At 45.1% G+C, this 19,870-nt stretch overlaps 1 protein-coding gene across 2 annotated transcripts in view; it reads left to right on the top strand.

The window, feature by feature from the left end:
- The first annotated feature begins 2,375 nt into the window (after window positions 1–2,375).
- Window positions 2,376–19,870, top strand: part of bcl11bb (BAF chromatin remodeling complex subunit BCL11B b) — a 33,003-nt gene continuing 15,508 nt past the window's right edge. Inside the window, exons 1-2 of one of the 2 annotated variants that reach the window (XM_037087105.1) lie at window positions 2,376–3,205; window positions 10,923–11,303. In XM_037087105.1, coding sequence (XP_036943000.1) covers window positions 3,142–3,205; window positions 10,923–11,303 — 445 coding nt within the window. In that variant the 5' untranslated portion in view covers window positions 2,376–3,141. Of the gene's footprint in view, window positions 3,206–10,919; window positions 11,304–19,870 lie in introns of both variants that reach the window. The other variant, XM_037087104.1, reaches the window with a different exon arrangement.

The following is a 19,870-nucleotide window of genomic DNA, read 5'->3' as shown; positions in this document are numbered from 1 at the left end:
ATGCAAGTTTGGGGGGGTTATTCTTCAGAGAGCTAAGAGAGAGAGAGAGGGAGGGAGGGAGAGATGGGAAGGGACATGAAAAATGGAAGGTAAAAGGCTGCGACGAAGGTTGCGACCCAGAGTCGACGCCAGTTTTGGTTGCATGTTGTGTTGTCCACTGATGTGCGAGAGCCTCCCTGCTTAGGAAGTCGTCCTCAGGCTCATTTTTGAAGAGTTTAACATAAATTATAAGTGCTGGGAATCTGCTTAAATCATCCTGGGTCAGTTTTTTTTATTGTTTTTTTTGAGAAAACTCCCTTGTTACTTGGACAAAACTCTCCTCTCTCCTGGTGAGTATTTGCCCTACGGTGTGTTTTGGTGTCTCCCACCCCGGCGATGGCACTTGCATGTCTTCCTCAGAGGCAACACTCTGGACTTAAAACCTTTCCTGTGTCCACGAGCAGGGCATCTGTGGCGTATTGGCCCCCACGTGCAACCCAGTTTAAACTGCCTTTGCCCGCAAGCCCGGCAGATACAAGCTATAATGGAGACATTGATGTATTATTGAGAAACCCATGGGTGAGGATCAAGGAGATGCTCGCAGCACAAGAAGGGGGGGTGGATAGCAAGCAAGCAAGCGTGTGTGTGTGTGTGTGTGTGTGTGTGAACTCAGGATAATGTTTTCCTTCTGCAAATCCAAGTGTGTGTGTGTGTGTGTGTGTGTGTGTGTCCACGGCTGCTGTTTCTGTTCTTTTTTTTTTTTTGGCCCTGATGTGTAAAAAAAAAAAAAAAAAATAGAGACATTTCCTGCAACATCACATATTGAATTTATGCGGCCCCCACAAGTCAGAGCAATATGCTCGACAACATGCTCGGGCCCTGTCTAAGCGAACGATCGCTGTTGTGCTGTAGTGTTTCCACGCGGAGTCTGCTGAGGTTATGTCTACTTGAGCCAGAGCTGAGATGACATTTCATTTATATAAATAATTACTGTCCTGAAAGTCCCCCAGGCCTGCCCCCGAGCAATCAAACTTCTAATGCTCTTAAAATTGCCCACCATGTTTTATTAATGGCCGACTATAAAATGCATTGCTATATAGCCGCACACTCCTCCACTCCCCGCTGCCTGATCCGGCCAGGAAACAGTGTCAACTTTTAAGCGGTCCGTATTAGACTTATTATACTTTTTTTTTTTTTTGTCGCTGTGAACAATGTGTTTCAACTTTTGAGGGCGAGAAAGAGAGAGGGAAAGAAACTTGAGCGAGCTGTGTAGCAGAGCACTTACACTTGATCTAAATGAACACGGTGAATTATGTGCAGAGCAGATCGCCCATTAGTGCCATTAATTGCCTCTGAGTGAACCTGATCGGCTCTTCAAGGACTCTCTTACGCTGTGGATTGCATAAATGGCAAATTAAGGGAGGCTCCGGTCTAAAAATAAGAAGGAGAAGTATGGAAAGAAGGGCTGTGTTAAAGGTGTCAGCCTCCCAAACAGGAGTAATGCCTCCTGACTGTGCCAACAGAGGGTACTGTTGCCTCACAACATGTTTAAATCATCCCAACAACAAAGATGCAGCCCCTCTCTCTCTCTCTCTGTCTCTCTCTCTCTTGATTCATGTAGGTGCTTTACGTTTTTACGCCGAGCAGAGAGCAGCGGTGGTGTTTTTGGTCATTTATCGTCTGTGGATCATCTGGGGGTACAGGTGACCTTTGAACCCGGATCTGACAGATATGGGTTACTGGATCTGATCCAGGTGTGGGAGGTCCTGATACTCCTGCCATTTCTTATAAAACAGCTTCCTTCTGGTTTCACCCTGAAAAGGAAAAAAATATCAGGAAAGGGGGGGAAAAAAAAGAGATGTGAGACGCCACAATCAGACTTATTTGTTTGGATGTGATGATTATTAAACCATTAAGTGTGACGGTAGGAACAGGAAGCGTTGTGTTTGCAGCCTCTGACAGCGGTGATTACTTTTTGTTTTTTTTTCTCTCTCTCTCCTCTCGGAGCAGAGACCCTCTTCCACCGCTGCTCGCCTCTAGTGTCCAGCGGTGCGGACGTCACGGACGCGCACTTGAACTTGAATCCCCATCCCACTCCACGGAGGGCAGACCCCGACCACACATACACACACGCGCGCGCACACACACACGCGAACACACAAAGAAAAAGGCACAGGCTGCACACACACACACACACACACACCCAAAACAGAGCCTCTTTCATCGTGTGAGTCAACAAGAAGTAGCCTCGATACTGTAGGAAACTGGGAAACATTGGACCTCTTGCTTGTTGGACGAGGAGGAGGAGGAGGTGTCTTGTCTGCCCGCCTGCCTGCCTGCTCTCTCTCTCTCTCTCTCTCTCTCTCTCTCTCTCTCTCTCTCTCTCTCTCTCTCTCTCTCTCAATCAGCGAGGCTACTGCCACCAGAGCCAAGAGTTGCCGTTCCGCGCGCCGATGCCAAAACGCGCAGGAGGAGTCAGTGCCAAAGGGTCATTTTAGCGCACCACTGCTGAAATGGAAGGACTGTAGGGAATCCTAGAATAAAACCAGCAGCCGTTTGACCCCAGATGATATAATCAGAGCATTAAAATTAAGAGAGAGGGGGGAAAGAAAAGAGAGGGAGAGGAGCCAAATAAGAAGCCAGTAGCCATCCCCGGTGGAGTGTCTCTCTCTCTCTCTCTCTCGCTCACCGTACTTCAGCTGTCGCCTCAGAAGGTGGGCAGTCCGGGATCCTGTTTTTTCTTTTTCTTTATCTTGCAAAAAAAAGAAGGTCATTTGCAAATCATAACCAACCAAATCAGCTCATCGGCTCATCCAGTAGCGAACTGCTTCCTTTAAAAAACCACCACAACAACAACAACAACAACGACAACAACTCCACTTTGGCTTCTTCAGTCCAGGTGTTGCTTCCTCCGAAGACGCCGCAGGTCGGGACACTGTGGACACGCTGCTCTTCCATCCTCGCTGCGCTCCGACTCGTCCGAGCTCCTCCGTCCGAGAGCGCGTCAAAAGTTGCGGGCTGAAGACTGTCACCGGCAGAAAGGGATTAGGAGAGACGGGAGGGGGAAGTTTGCTCACCTGCGATCCAGAGAGGACCGACAAGACGGTCCAAGCCGACTCCAAGTGCCGTTCACCGGGCGATGCCAGAGTAAATGCCGGGGCAATGTCCCGCCGCAAGCAGGTGAACCCGCAGCACTTATCGTTGACGCACAGGGAGACAATACAAGGTGAGCTCAACTTCACGTGTCACTGCTTTTAATCATTTACACCCCGTCGCTGTCACCACTAATTCTGACATTCAGGCGGGGAAATAAAAGTCATTTTTTATGGGATTAGATTCAAATCGTGGGCACGAATTGTTGCTTTTTTTTTTCTTTTTTTTTTTTTGTAAAAGAAAAGTATTTTAAAATGCGCCGACAGCTGAATAAATTCACCATGTGCCAACAGTGGAGCCCACAGCAGCACAGCTCTTCACATTATTATCAGTATTATTATTAAATTCATATTTATTTATTTAAAGACACTAATTAGACTGAATTAAAGCACGTGGGGCGGATCCAGAAAACATCTGTGAAATTAATGGATACACTTCTGAAATATTTGCGCTTCATGCAGCTTCATGTGAGTTTTACTACGACAGAGATCAACTCACGACAACTACATCTGGACTGTGTGTGTGTGAGTGTGTGTGTCTGCGTGTGCACGCACGTGTGCGGCGCATGTACGAGCGTGCAATCCAACATTTCATCACAACACACACATTTTTCTTTTTGCATTTTATTCCACGCGTGTTGCAACAACGTGTGTGTGTGTGTGTGTTGGAGTGTGTGTGTGTGTGTGTGTGTGTGTGTGACACTGTTTCATAAATGATTTAAGTTGTTTTTATTTAAAATATGTATTTTTTTTGGTTTGTTGTGACTTTGTGCACATGAGAATTTAGGTCTGAATTTAAAAGTATTATACTGTTAATTTTGAATGCTCTTGTTTTCTTTCTCTTTCGCTCTGCCACACACACACACACACACACACACACACACACACGCACGCACGCACGCACACACAGACACACACAGACACACGCATATTGGAAATTATTTTATCTGGACACACTGGGGCCTGTGTGCACGTGAAGGCAACATTTGAAGAACTTTAAATTGTGCACAAAAATTAGTTTGCAGTCACACACACACACACACACACACACACACACGGCGACAACATGTGAACTTTTATTAATATTTTTCAAACGAAGGGTCAAAACTCGACTTTGCAGGTTTTTTTGCACACAAAAAATGAACGCAGATTAAATCAGAAGGACATTTTCTGTGTTGTTGTTGTTTTGTTTTAAATTGTTTTATTTTCCTTTTCTCTTGCCGTTGTTGTGTCGGTGCATGTGATGATTAAAAAGTCGCCTAATCCAATTTCAAATCAATTAGATCAATCTAACCTTCATCTCCCAGCGCTCTGCTTTGCCTAAATCCAATTTCATACAGGCCTTAATCTGGCTAATTCATTGCAGAAGTTCGTGATGTAATCTTTGGCCAATCTGTTTTGTGTTGAATAAAAAAAAAAAAAAAAAAAAAAGGGTTCGGCGCATTCCGTCCCACCCGACACATCCAGCATTTAGACTAATCATTTATCCCATTGACTCCCCCCTCTCTCCCTCTCTCCCCCCTCTCTCTCCCTCCTGTCACTGACTTTTGAGTCCTCAGTTGAAATAATTACGGTAATTCCAGACGAGAAGAGCAATCTGAAATCCAAATGTTTGTGTTTTTCTTTATTTTGTTGTTGTCTAATTTGAGAAAAGTGTGGCTCCTCCTCAGCACATTTACTTATTTATTTTGTTATATATATATATATATATATATGTGTGTATATATATATATATATATATATATATATGTGTGTATATATATATATATATATATATATATATATATATATATATATTTAGGCAAATATTGATCCAGGCTGAGTATTGATCCCCACAGTTTATTCTCTCTCTGTTGTCGATTCCTGCCAGTTAATTAAACTGTGGAGACCGACTTGATCGCCCCACATCACCGGAGCTACAGTTTCACCTCAGGCGTGTGTGTGTGTGTGTGTGTGTGTGTGTGTGTGTTTAACACTCACCTGCAGGACTGAACAACCAATAATTGTAACGTTTTGCAAATTTGTGGAACTGGAACAAATATGGACTTAGGTGTAGAATATTTGCCTCCCCTCCTTCCAGCCATGGGTCACCTTTTCTTTTCTTTCCTTTTTTTTATTTCTTGACATCTTTTAGTTACACAGAACCTCCCAGCACCTGCTGTTCACTCAGCACATCCTCCAGAACTGAACCAGAACTGAACCTGTGCTGCAAGACTGTAGATTCTTGCATGATTGAAACTCATAATTAGTCGTCACAGATTCGCTTTTAAAAATCTCTTTAACTTCCTCGTCTCGGGGTCGGAGCTGCGTTCAGACGTCCTCCAGAGTGAAACGTGCTCACCTGAAGGGTTTTTTTTGTCTTTTTTCAACGCGCTGCCTTTAGAGATTGTTTTAATCACCGCTCACCTGCCTTCAGTGTCAAACAGCGGCTTAAGTTTGGGATCCTGACGCGTGTTTGATGTTCAGCTCGACCGTGCAGAGGTCAGAGCGTGTGCAGAAGGGATGATCCACCTGGGCCTGAATCTGGTCTTACCTGTTCTCTCGCACGACACACACACACCGTCTCCTGAGCCGCGGCCTCAAGCGGTGGCAGTGACCTGAGAGGGTGCAAGTACAGACTCAAGGAAGAACTGGACCTGCAGGTATTTTGTTTTGCTCGCCCTCTTTGTGAAGTCATCAAGGAGGTCAGACGGCGTAAGAAACAGAAATTAATACCTGTGTCTGATCACTCTGTCCCCCCCTGCGAGAACATTGTGTGTCTGTGTTTGCACGAAGCGCCTGAGCTGTGTTTGCCATACGCACAGGACATCTTCATAAGGACGGCACATCTGCAGCAGCCCTGATGGATGGGAGGCTCTTTAATGTACCTGTCAGTCAGTGTCTGGAGGCTGCGCGTCGCTGTGGGCTGTTTCCTCACGCTGGGTGTGGGTCTGGAGAGGACCAGGATCACTCCTCGGGGCTGGAGGATCTGCTGGGAAACCAAACTGAAAATTTGATTGAGTCAACATACGATGGGAGATGTGCGCTCGGTCGTTTATTCACGCGACCCGGCCGATAAGTCACACACACTTCGTGTGTCAGCTGTCAGGGCCGGTCGGGAGGTGACGCCTTGCACAAGTAAGAATATGAAGTTTGTCCACATCCACATGTCAGATCATCGGAGGGGGGTGTTAGTCGGTGTAACTCAAGTCAGCCTGTAGTGCCCTGCAGTCATGGGCTCACAGGTCATACTGTACCTGGAAGTGCAGAGAACCTGAATATCAGCATACTTCTGGACAGGCTGATTTGCGGAAGACTGCGTACTGGAAATGTAGTCGCGAGGCCAGACGTCAGGAGGGACGCACAGGCGACTGCGATGAATGTGTACAATGCACAAGTCAAAGTCAGCATGCATGTGCTGTACAGCAGCACACAGAGCATGTTCACACAGCATCACACGCAGCAGGCGACTCTAAGTTTAAGTTGACCTTCAGTTCACAGTTCCTCCTTTGTTTTATTAAGACAAACATCCCCCGCCAGGCTTTTTTTGGGCTCTGTCATCAGCTCAGAGTCACATCCACCCAACAAAGAAACCCATCACAGGAATATCTTTATCAATTACTCACACGTTAACGCGGAACCACCGGTGTGTCAGAGGCCTCTCTTGTTTCACAGGCTGGTATTTTTGTGCAATCTTCCATCAGGATTAGCACAGAGAATCGCTTTTCTCGATCCAGCCGTGGAAACGCCTCATGAAAACTGTTTACTCTCAGAATTGGCATGCTACTTGTGAAACAGTTAATGTTTTCGTCTTCATTTGCACCATATGGCTGTCAAACGCTGGGGGAGAAACCCACAGTACGCACTGCAACGCCACAGTAAATATTCACACACATTGTGGTAACCGGATGATAATCTCACAGGAGATGATTGGTGAGCGATTTATGATTTACTGCAAGGCGTCGGAGTTTGTTCTCGGATTTTTTGTTCTATATTTCAATACTATCGAACACATTTAATCAATTTTGCAACGCTATAAAGCTCCTTTATTATTATTATTATTATTATATCCCTTAAAAGTGTTTGGCAAATTTTGATTTATATCTCCAAATGTCATGCATCATGGCTCGCAAGTCATTTATAGCAATTTGGTGACAAGTCACAGTCAGCTGCAGAGCCGTATTTTGCTCACTCTCAGCCTGATAATCCAAGATTTATGATAAGAAATGCGACTGCTACAGATTAAATGGTGATAAGATAATGAAACACACAGGCCTGGCCTTACACAACACACACTGTTGCAGCTCTCCTTGGCAATCGGAGCCGAGAAAAGCGGGATGGGCTAAGCGAGGCCGCTTGTTGTTTGAATTTTTGATTGCAACCATCTGCAACGTTGCTGGTGTCATTTATTTTCAATGACAGCGTGAATCTTACCCGACTTTCCCTGTGGGGTTTACTCGTATGTGTGTGTGTGTGTGTGTGTGTGCTCTTAGCACAGCAAACGGAGGGGGAAAACAAAGAAAGGGAGACAGGTCTGAACCCATACAGTATGGTCGGCTGTCATACGAGTGCCCCTGGCCTTACTCTGCCTTTACCAGTGGAACAGAGTGTGCAGCTGGTATTAAAAAGTCGTTGTGTAAGGTCAGAACTCCGGCGTCAACGGAAAAAAAAAAAAAAAAATAGTTTAACGCTTTCTGTTTAACCCGACAGTGGCATTCCGATCAGTTTGTCGTCGACCTCCCGGGGCTGAGCAGAACTTGTCGAACCGTGCTGTAAATTCCCTTCTTCACGCGCTCACCTTCACCTCAGGCAGCAGTGAAGACAACAGGAGGGAGTCATCAGATTTATAAGAGCAAATAAGGACGCAGACAATAATTACAGCTTGGGGTGATTTACGGTGGCGGTTAATGTCAAAGGACAAGAGAGGGAACCTCTCGTAAGCACCTCGCTTGTTTTACCTGAAACACGAACCACGTCCCAAATCTGACGGTAGAAAAATAACTTCATTTAGCACTTTTTCGTCCCGACATTTGATTTATTTTTCCCCTTTTTTTTTGACACAAATGGAAATATTGGTGAAAGAGGTCCATTGTCTTCAGCTGTGTCTCCCATCTGGTACACATTGTGCAGTGGCAGCAGCAGCAGCAGCAGCAGCAGCAGAGTGACTGACTGACTCTCTCCTCGTCAAGCTGATAGGGGGTGCTCTAAGGCTGCCTGACTTAACTCACACTTGATAAGACAGAGTAGCAGGACTGTCATTGGACGAATGTAACTCTGTGTGTGTGTGTGTGTCAGGGAGAAAGACAGAGAGAGAGAGAGAGAGAGACCAAGAGTACAGAATAAAAATATGTGTGGTATCGTGTTAGACAGCCGGGTTTCATTGCTATCATCGCGCCTTCTCAACGATGGCATGTTTGACAGTGCGTCTGCTGTGCTCCCTCACCTATCGAGCATGTTCCTCTCACATTCAGAGGAATTAGACACTGTCTGTCACCGCGAGAGGCTACATTAGAGTGTTATTCTTTCGTGTGTGTGTTTTCATTTGAAGTGTGTTTGTGTGTCCACCCTCTTCTTTCTTTCCTTCTTTCTTTCTTTTTTTTTTTTTTTTTTGTAACCGGTGAGCATTCCATGTTCAGTTGCTTCTTGCACCTGCGTTTTTTTTTTCTCACACAGGTGAGCCTCGGGATAGACGAGCGAGAGGGGTGCGGTTTAAAAAAAAAAAGAAAAAAAAAAAGATGTCCGACTGATATTTGAGCGGTGCGGTGTCAGTGCCAACGCCTCCTTAATTTACAGCCTTCTGACCCCGGGGCCTTGTTACTCAACCATAGGTTAACAAACAGGCCCAACTCTACTCGTCTTGCAGGGAGAAAGTCAAATCAAAATGGCCAGGTGTGTGTCATCTATTTGCACACACGAAAACACAGGATCTGCGTCTCATGCCACCTGTCTCGTATTTTTCGACGTCAGACACGAGAGCGGCGTATTGTTTGCAGCAGATCCGCTGCACGGTGCTGCTTATATGCGTTGCACATATGCACGCACGCACACACGCATGCATGCACGCGGTTTATACGTGGCTCGTGTGAACGCTCCGGAACGCCGCTTCATGTGAATTATGGTCACAAGCTGTGAACTGTAGGTAAATATGTGTTTGTGTTCCTTCTTTGCCGCCAAAGATTATGAGATGGAAATTATTTGGCAGGCATCCAGGAACCCATCTCCATTTAGAGAAAAGATATTTGGCATCGGATCATCACTCCAGGGCGAAGTGAGTGGACTGGAACGCGCGTGTGTGTGTGTGTGTGTGTGTGCGTGGGTGGAGGATGGGGTGGTTGGTGAGGAAGGGTGGTGGGTTGTTGGGGAGGGTGTGTGTGATTCGTAAGTTGCAAAGAAATGTTTGAAATAATAAAAAAAAAAAAAATTGGGTGGAAATGTGTGCAGCAGTCAGATCGGAACTCTGAGCCGACTTTAACGGTTATGACTGGGAATTTAGAGGAGCGCTGCCGCCGCCCTGACAGTTTGAGATGGGCGATAAGAGAGTTTAGGATCTCTGCTCTGATAACTACACACCGAGACACAGGCGCACACAAACCCGGCACACACCCTCTTTGTCTAATCTTCGCAATTATTAGGGTGTCATGTTTGGAGAAAGAGAGAGAAGAGAGGCAAAAAAAAAAAAGAAAAGAAAGAAAGAGGGAGGGAGGGGTGGGAGGGCAGGCGGGTGGGTGTTAGAGCAGCAGCAGCAGAGACGGGCAGGCGCTGCTACGCTCCTCTCCCAGGCATCAACACCTCTCCCTGGGTACCCGCTCACTCAGACGCCCCTAGAGTCTCTGGAGCTTCAGGTTTCCTCTGGGCTTTTTCTTCTTTTTTTTTTTTTTTTTTCCAGAAGAGGACACGTCTTCATACTGGTACATCAGGGTAGTGTTAAAATAAAATGGAGGTTGTCCATGAGGGATTTACGCTAAGCTGAGGGAGTCAGTCTAACGCCATGGGGGACGAGGAGGTGGGGGGGGGGGAGAAGAATGTGTAATGGTTATTAATGACCGTGTCAGATCTGTGAAGAATGAGATTTACTCTCTTAACAGGACCCCGGGTTTGGCTTTATAGATTTTCTGTCTGTGGAGAATACAGTGCTCGAACTCACCTGTGTGCTGCTCCATTCAGGCACACACACACACACACACACACACGCTTACACATCTTTTTTTTTTCTGTTTCTCTTTTCCATGTCTTCTTCTCTGATACAAACAAACACGAACACACACACACACACACACACACACGCGCGCATGCTGCTGGATGTGGCCTCCGCTACGCTACACTTTGTTCTGCACAAGCTGGGGCTCCCATGTGGTGAAGGCAGCCGTCTAGCTATGACAGCTCAGTGCAGCGAAAGGCCCTCCACCGGAAACCCAGCCTGCACTGTGAGATGAATAGCTTCCTGGCCACACACACACACACACACACACACACACACACACACACACACACACACACACAAATAGAAGCACAAGCACATATATATGTGCCGGGTCCCACCCACGCAGATCTCTCACGGATAAGCTGTGCAGGTGTTTGTCTAGGCGAAGGAGCATCATAGGTTGTTTTATGCCATAAAAGTGAAACAAGTGTGAATGTAATGATCATCTCATGTGGGAGGGAGAGCTGGCTTTCATCAGGTAATGTGATCAGGAATAACTAAACCTCGCTGTGTGTGTGTGTGGTTTTTTTTTTTGTTTTGCTCGTCCTTAACAGAAACACAACTAATTTACATTCCTCATCCTCATATTCTCCCTCTTTTTCCCACAGCAGAGTCCAATCATGATTCGAGGGCGGGATCTCCGTCCCCGGAGCCATCCACACCCAGCCCTCGGAGGGTGGGACCCGGGGAGCATGACCTGCTGACCTGTGGCCAGTGCCAGACCAACTTCCCGCTGGGCGATATCCTGGTTTTCATTGAGCACAAGCGACGCCTGTGCCGGGGCCCCGGGAGCAGACCGGGGTCCTTCTCCAAACCCGGGGAGGCTGGCGGGATCACGGGCATCACTATCTCTCCCAGGGCCAGGTCGCTGGAGCTGGGTAGAGGGTCCATTCCGGTGGAGGTGGGCATCCAGGTGACCCCCGGCGGGGAGGACGATGCTCTGATGAGGCTGACGCCGGCCAAGGGGATCTGCCCGAAACAGGAGAGAGGAGGTACGGAGAACATTTAGATTAGGATGCAAGAAGAACCAAAAAGCAGGGAACTCTCTTGTCAGTGTAGTCACACACACTTAGGTGCAAAAAAATAAAAAAAATAGAGGATGCACACACACGAAACACACTCGCACACATCCCTCACCTGTCCAAGACAGATAGCTCTCTTTAAAGAATCCCAGCTGCTTGTTATTTTGACAGTGGCCTTCAGGAGGGATTAATGTAGTCTGGGATGATTTCATTAGAGCGAGTGAGAGCTGCACTGTACGTCTATTCTGCTCCGTAAAAGTAAAACATCACACACGCACGCCTGCACACACACACACACACACACACACACACACACACACACACACACACACACACACAACCAAACAAACACAGACACTGTGCAGGCCTGAAGGACTTCTTCAGCTGAAACCAATTGTGAGAGGCGAAGAAGAAGAAGGTGATAGAGGAGCCGCCCCTAGTGTGTGTGTGTGTGTGTGTGTGTGTGTGTGTGTGTGTGTGTGTGTGTGTGTGCGCGCGCACGCACATCACGTTTGTGAAGAAATCCTGCAGCATACGAAAAAAAGAGGTTAAGAAAGCTGATTAAAATTCATCTGTGTGCGTGGTGAGGAGAAGGGGATTAATAAAGAGGCAAGGCCGTTCATCTGGCTATGGGTGGTGGTGGTGGTGGTGGTGGTGGGGTGCATATGGTGGTGGGTGGGGGTGTGGGTGGGGGCGGACGAGGCCTGTAGACTGCCAGCGCTGCAGGGAAACCAGTTCAAAGTTATCAGAGGAGACAGTCACCATCACACCCGAGAGCTGGGAAGGCTATCCAGGATTACACAGACACCAGTAGACTTAGAGGAGGGAGACGGCTTTATTGTGGAAGTTACCATTCAGAAGTACATTTAAAAGATTACACGTTTAACACAGAAACTGGTCACCGCAGTGTCTTAAACTGGAACATTATGGAGAGACTTAAACTTTTACAATCCCTGCCTGTACATGAAGTCTTAGCAAAATATCAAGAGTCTTAAAGAAAAGTCTTTAAAAAGGAGCAGTCCTCAGAAAATAAACCCCCACAAGACAGCAAACATGACCGACTGTAAGATTCACACACTGTAAGGGAAGTAACAGAGTTGTAATTATATTCTCATGATTGAAAAAAAAAAAAAAAGTTGTGACATAACTGCCACCACACATCCATAAATGGGTCGGGGTTATCATGGTTCATAAAATATTTAAACACGAGTGAGAACTGGTGTGAAACGAGTGAGTGCAGATTTTGTGTGGACGTCGTGGCAGCAGGTTGTGGTTCTGACAGCAGGTGCACGATTCTGAAATCCAGACTGTAGATACCGAACTAGTGCGTCACTTAAGACTTTAACACTCAATTTTAAATCCAGTTCTTCTTTTCTTCTTTTACGGTGGGGTTCTTTAAGATCAGGCCGGTCTGTCGACTGTTCCACAGCGTTTTTATGACAAGTCCTTTATCTGGTTTATAGATTTTGTACGTTTTATTTATTTCGGAACCAAAATCTGGCGGTGACATCTTTTGTCGTCGCCACAGAGTTCAGTGTTTTCTGTGTGTATGTGTGTGTGTGTGGCCAGCAGCTGTGTGTGGTCGCCATCTTTTTTTTTTTTTCGCAGACAGTGAGGGGAAAACTTTTTATTGAATCACAAACAAAACGTGTGACAGCACCGTTTTTCTTTTCTTTTTTAGATGTCACAGCTCATAAAAAATGTAATAATAATAAAAAAAAAGGGCAGAAATGATTTTTTCTTTAAATTAAAAAAAAAAAACAAAAACCCAGAATGAAGGTGGTAATTTATCCCCTCGTTTAATTAAAAGGAGTTGTGACAGCCCGTCAGTGTTGTTACATTTCATTCAGATAATGTGACTTTTCTGCTAATTGTCTTTTTTTTAATTTCGCTTGTACGCTGGAAATTTTAACGAGCATTAAAGCCACCTAGAAGCCGCTGTAAAAAACGACAAAAAAAGGACTAATTTTGAAGCTGCTTTAGAAAAAACAAAAAAAACAAAAAAACCCAGCCTGGATTTTTATACATGGCAGTTTGTCTGTTAGGTGGTCAGAGGGAAAACATTTATGCAGCGAGTGAGTGAGTCAGCCTGTTAGAGCGAGCGGCAGTCGGTTAGTCGCTCCGCAGACAGACAGGCGGTCTTATCACTAAGAGAACAGGACATGAAAGCACTCGAAGCTCCCAAATGAAAGAGAGGAGGAGAGCTTTGTTCAACACATTAGATTGCCACTCAAGGCAGTCTCAAGTTTCAACCAAATTAGATTACATTATTAGGTCTAATTAAGTCCAATGTGTTAGCAGCACACACATACTCACACACACACACACACACACAGGAGGAAGTATCATCACATTTTTTCGCTCGCGCCGAGAACTTTGCAGTTCAAATATTTGCAGCACAGGTGACGGAAAAAAAAAAAAAAAAGAAAGAAAACGAGGAAAGCGTAGCGCGGCTGCACACACGTATAGCGCAGATATGTACATGTGCCTCGTGCATGACATACCTGTGCTGCATGCATAACTCTTAACCCTCTCCTCCCCTGGATTGTGTGTGTGTGTGTGTGTGTGTGTGTGTGTGTGTGTGTGTTTTTTTCTCACCCGGTTGTGTTTTATAACATCCTGTCTGGCCTCTTTGTCAGCCTGCTTGCTTAACCTGCAAACATGCTGCAAGGCTAGCAGATTCAACCCCAAAAGGTGCAATCACACACACACACACACACACACACACACACACACACACACACACACACACACACACACACACACACACACGCACGCACACACACACACACACACGTGTGGTGTAGATGAAAAATGGCCCTTCCTGTGCCCTATTTTATTTTTCCTTGAGTTTCTCTTGCTGATGCATGCACTCTGCGTGTGTGCGTGTGGGCTCTGTCAGGCTATGTTAATACGCGTGTGTGAATTTGTGCATGTGTACATGTGCGTGCAGCGTCGGTGAGGAATGATGCGTGTCACCAGGCAAAGCGAGAGGTTGTCGCTAGGGGAGCGTTACCATGCTAAGACGGCCCTGGCCCTGCTTTGAACCCCTCCCAGGACGGCTGCCGGGCCCCCTCGGAGCACTTAAAGACATCTAGTACATAAGGGCAGAGTCACATCATGACAAGCTCTCTCTCTCTCCGTCCGTCTGTCTGTTTCTTCCTCGCTCGCTCACAAACACTGTGTGTGTCGAGATCACACGGTAAATATTTCATGAGACTGTGTGAGCGACGTCCTCAAACATCTCTCTCTCTTTCTCTTTTTCTCTGCGTCCAGCTCTGATCTCCCTGCTGTCACTTTTCTTTTTCTTTTTTTTTTTTTGGTGCGGCCACATCGCTATATTAGGAGAAGATTTTTTTTTTTTTGTAAGAGAACTGGTTTTTCTTTCATTTTCACTGGAGCTCGATGCGATACCGATACCTGCCGCCTCAACTGAACCCAAAGTGGCACTGGATTCATGATCAAAGAACCTAAATGAGCCACTCGCCTATTTAGAACAGTCACACCTACACCTTCAACATTTTTCTGCGGGTGTGAAAGTGTGTTAAAGTGCACAGTTTTTTTAACGTGATAAAATCCGTTTTTTGGGGGGGGTTCTCGAGCCAATCTGCGACAAGGGCCCAAAATGACTCATGGTGGTTTCAGGATGAAAACCTGCGGCGTAAACTACAAAACGTCTCTAAAGTGAAACTGACCTTTGCACCCGACAAGGTCCAATCAGCACCGTTCAGCGCTGTTACTGAACAACTGTGACATTCCAGCCTCCACACCTCACCAGCGGTGTGGATTTGAAGGTGTCTCTCCTCTCTCCATCTCTCTGTTTCTCCCCCCCAATCTCTCTCTCTCTCTCTCGCTCTCTCTTTTTTTTTTTCTTTTTGCCCCACCACCCAATGCTCCTTTAATCACCTGGCTTGCTCTCATTTCCATATTAAATAGGCTTTAATCATGAAAAGCAATCAGCCTTTTGCATATTCATACCTTCCCCTGTACGCCGGCTTCCCTGTCTCGCTCCAGTGCCAAGCAGCCAGTAATCAGTAGGCAGGCGGCGTAATGCCATAGCCCCGGCCCATCGCATGAAAACACACACACTGTGTGAGTTAGAAATAACTTCACATGCTACTTACGCATTATCTCGACTCGGGGAAGAGAGGCAGAGGGAGAGATAGAGGGAGAGGGAGAAGGGTAAGAGATAAAAAAAGAAAGATGGCGAGACTGATCCCTGATTTGAGCTGCGAATATTTGTACAGAGGCTCAAGGAAAAGTCGATTTGCATAATGACTTTGTAGTTTTGCATTAATCACATTTGCATATGAAAATGCGTTAATTACTCCTGATGATTTTTTTTTTTTTTTTTTTTTAAACTTGCTTCATTTGATGTCCAAGCTCTGGGGTTGTGATTAGGGGTTACATGGTGGCAGTTGTGTAGGTGGGTGTGTGTGCACTTGTGTGTGTGTGTGTATTTGTGTTTTTGTTTTTTTGTTTTTTTTGCATTTCTGGTGCAGTCTGTGTGTGTGTGTGTATGTGTGTGTTTATGTGCTCTTACATGAGTGTTTTGAACGCTTGCCAGGGAATTTATCTTGTTTCTGCTGTGAGGCGTGTGTGTGTCTCTTTTCATTTTCTCGTTCCTGTGTGTGTGTGTGTGTGTGTGTGTGTGTGTTTCCTTGTTTGTCTGAGTGGCAAATATTTCCTTATTCCACTGTCTGTGGGGAAAAAAGAGGAGTACACTCCATCCTTCATTCAAATACACAACATTTTCTTTTTCTTCTCTCTTTTTTTTTGAGTAGCGTGCACACCGGCTCTTTCATGATACAGTATCTACCTCTCATGCGTTTTTAAAATTTTTTCAGCACTTTTCCACTTCGGGCTGGGCACGATATCGAAATTATATCGTCACGGGGACATGAGTCCAGATATCATCTTAGATTTTTTTTAGATATCATGATGAGACACAGGTGTTGTCTTTCCTGGTTTTAAAGGCTGCATTAGAGTAAAGTGATGTCTGTTGGACTCACCTCTGCACACCTTGTCACTAAGCCCACATTACTGATGATCAGTTATCAAAAAATCTCATCGTGTTTATATTTTGGTTGTAACAGCCGTCAACCGTGCACTGTAACTGCAGCATCTATTTTGAGGTGTTTGGTCAAAACATTTAAAATCTTAAAGTGTATCAGATTTTTGGCGTTTATGAAGCTTTTGAGGATAATTTAAAATTCTGAGATCTAGATTGTGTTTCATGATATAGCATAAAAATATTACAGCGTTCATTTTAAGGCCATATGGCTCCAGACCTACTTTCACACTGCAGTGACGGAACAGAAAAAAGAGAAAGCGAGAGATAAGATAAAGTGATTTTGGAGATGTGTAAAAGAAGAATATGTTTTGTAAGCAGACAGATTATTTGACTTTACAGACAGCAGTGTTGTTTAGAGATATGAGAGAGGATTTCCCTTTTCGTAAGCTGAAACATTTTTTATGCAGTTTTAGAGGAAGATAAATTAAATGCAATCTCCAACATTCATCTTATAATCCATAAATGATAATTCACATTTAGTGCATTTTGTTTTTTTGTGTATTTGTTTCACACATACTTGCATGTGCTTTTTGCAGAATGCTGCATGATACAGTCGTCCCTGCACAGTCGCTTTTCAGGTAGTAGTGAGTTCCTGCATTAGAAAATAACTTTATCTACGTTGCATTTCGTGCTCCTAAACTTAAAAGCTCACACGAATGAAAGAAAGAACGAGCTGCATGTTGTGCTCAGATTTCAGCAGTGATCTCGCAGAAATGCACCGCAAAAGAAAAGCCTTCGCCCTCAGCTTAAGAATTATGGTAAATTAATGAAATAATTTTCTGTTTGCTGTCATTAATTCTCCACTCAGATGTCTTGGGTTTGCATTACACATCTGTGCTTGTGTGTACAATTACAGTATACGTGCTCGTACCTGCGTATGGGCCCCTAGAGTTGTTGGCTCATAACACCGCGCCTCAGACAGGACCACCCCAGGGGCCGTCTGACTCTGCTTGTGTGTGTCTGTCTGCTATATCCAGCAGGGTCAACTAGGTCTGTAAGAAAGCTGCTAAAATGGCACAGCTGCACATGCACGCCGCCACCGCCGCCACCTGACACACACCGGTCGCTCGCACCCAGACGGAAAACGTACGTTGACCTATGCAGAAAAGAAAAAAAGAAGAAAAAAAAACCCCACGAAAACATGCATGCAGGAGTTCGCGAGCAGATAAGAGCCGCACACACACCAAAACATGTGTGCATGCAGGAATGCATACAATGACTCCCATCTCACATTAAGGCCTGCATCTCCCACCAAATGCACACACAGACACATGCACACACACACACGCGCAGCTTAAAGGCTCCCACATGAAGGCATCAAACGCTCCACAGCCAGCTTTATGGCACTCATATGGCAGCAGATTTGATATTTTCCTACCACAGCGGGGGAATAAAACTCGCCACTAATTTGGACTGCGAGCGCCACCGCTAACTTTCAGCATGTGCCGGCTGACTGTGTCTTCCAGATGTGCGGACTCTTTGCTCCTTAACAGCCTTACTTAAGAGGCATTAGAAACCTCACACCCCGTCCCTGCTACGCATGGAGAGTGATGATGGCGCTCTGGTATTCAACACAAACACGCTTGCTTTTGTGTGCAGCTTCGAGCGAAGTGCTGATGTGAACTTCATGGTCTCGCTGCTATGGACCATAAGTCGCCTTGTGTCAGTGGGAATCTGCGAATGTGTTTATGTTCTTTGCATAAATAGCTATAATCAAGGTAATTTGACAGCCGCATTGTAGTTATTCAAGCCGACTTTTGATGACAGGTGTGCTTCCGTGGGGGGGCTGAGTAACGTTGCAAATTTTTTATAAAGAACTTACCGTAATTACAGTATAAGTGTGCATGTGTCAGACATGCACACATGCAGGAATCCTCGGTGAGAAACCTGCTCAGGAACGTGAACGTGTGTGCACGCTATCTCTGCAGAGACTTTCCTCCCGAGTCTTTTTTTTTTCTCGAGGGACATGCAGATGAAATGTGTCGCTGTGTGTTTGGCTATTGTGCAGTCTTAGTGCATAACATAATACGCAGCCTTTCAGGGGTAAATGGTGAGATTTTCTGGCCGGGACGTTCTTCTATTGCAAATGTAGCGTAGTTTCTGCCTTTGGAAAGGTAAAAAGGGCTACCATTAGCATTTGTGAAAAGGAAAAGAGATGGCGCTTGTTAGCCAGTCAGACAGGGGTAATCCTACTTGCTACACTGTTGTTGTTCCTTTCCCTCTTATCTTATTAGCGCGGCGCTCTGATTGGGCGGGACGGTGGGAGAGGAAAATGAGGAGACAGCGTTTATGGCCGTATTTTCCTTTTTACAGGCTACTTCACCGCAAGAGATATTGAAAGCCTTTCATGCCACACTTATGATTCCCCTTATTTCACCCACTTACTTGGTTCGGGCAATTACTCGGAGAGGGAGCACTGGACACAGGCAAACACATGATGAGCGTAAGCTGCCTTTATGTCGGTTTGTCACTTAAATATAAATCAGTTGTGTGCCAAGGCCAATATCTAGTGCAAACATTAATACACAACGTGGTATTCTTTTCATACGGCTATTTCCTGCGAGCAGCATGAAAGGGACTGAAAAAAACCCCACAAAAATCACACACACACAAAAAAAAAAACTTTAACGATAAAGGGGCAGTGTGTAGTTTTAGAGAAGGGATTCAAACCCAGGGTGTTACGATTTTCATTATTAATGAGGTGACAATACAAACACAAGAATATGATTGTTTTCTATGACGGAATAACCAAGCTGCTCTCGGTGGGAAATACGGTCCCCCAACGCTGTTTGAAGCTAGAGAGGTGGCAGGGTCCGCCACGTGTAATCAAAGTAAAACAGTATGAGTCACTCAGGTTGTTTACTCAGTCATGTAAACAAAGAGTTTCAAAATCAGTCAGTGAAGATCTTTTCTCTTCTCCCCCAAAAAAGACATATCGCTTCTTTAAACTAGTAAAAAAAAATGACATCCTTTGTTTTCTTATTAAACTAGTTTTACATGACCGACAGTTTTGATTTTATCTGCCAAAGTTATGAGGTTTTTAAACACATTTCTGAGATTTATACCGCCGCCCCAAAACAAAGGGAGGTCAATGATACTTAATTAATTGTGTTAAAACCTGGAAAAAAAGGACATTTAAACATTTTAACAGCGATATTTTGATGGAGACAGAGCTTCTCTCTCACTCTCTGCAGGACAATCTGTCAACTCTTTTCACAGAGACTATTCTTTCCATTTTCATTGAGAACTGCGAACGGTGAAATCGTTTTTTATTTGGAAATACACGTCGATGTTAAATATCTCAAACATATTTTTCCATTAATGTGCGAACCACAGCGACGTATTGATGAGTGGAGGCAGGAATAACCGACCAGTATCTCCAAACCTGGGACTATTTCTGTCTTAGACTTCAGCTGAACAGAGACTTCATTCACTATACATTTAAATATGTTTTTTTTTTAAT

This window comes from Acanthopagrus latus, chromosome 22, assembly GCF_904848185.1.
Source record: "Acanthopagrus latus isolate v.2019 chromosome 22, fAcaLat1.1, whole genome shotgun sequence".
Lineage (NCBI taxonomy): Eukaryota > Metazoa > Chordata > Actinopteri > Spariformes > Sparidae > Acanthopagrus > Acanthopagrus latus.
The sequence above is the reverse complement of the archived record's forward strand: the minus strand, read 5'-3'. Positions and strand labels throughout refer to the sequence as shown.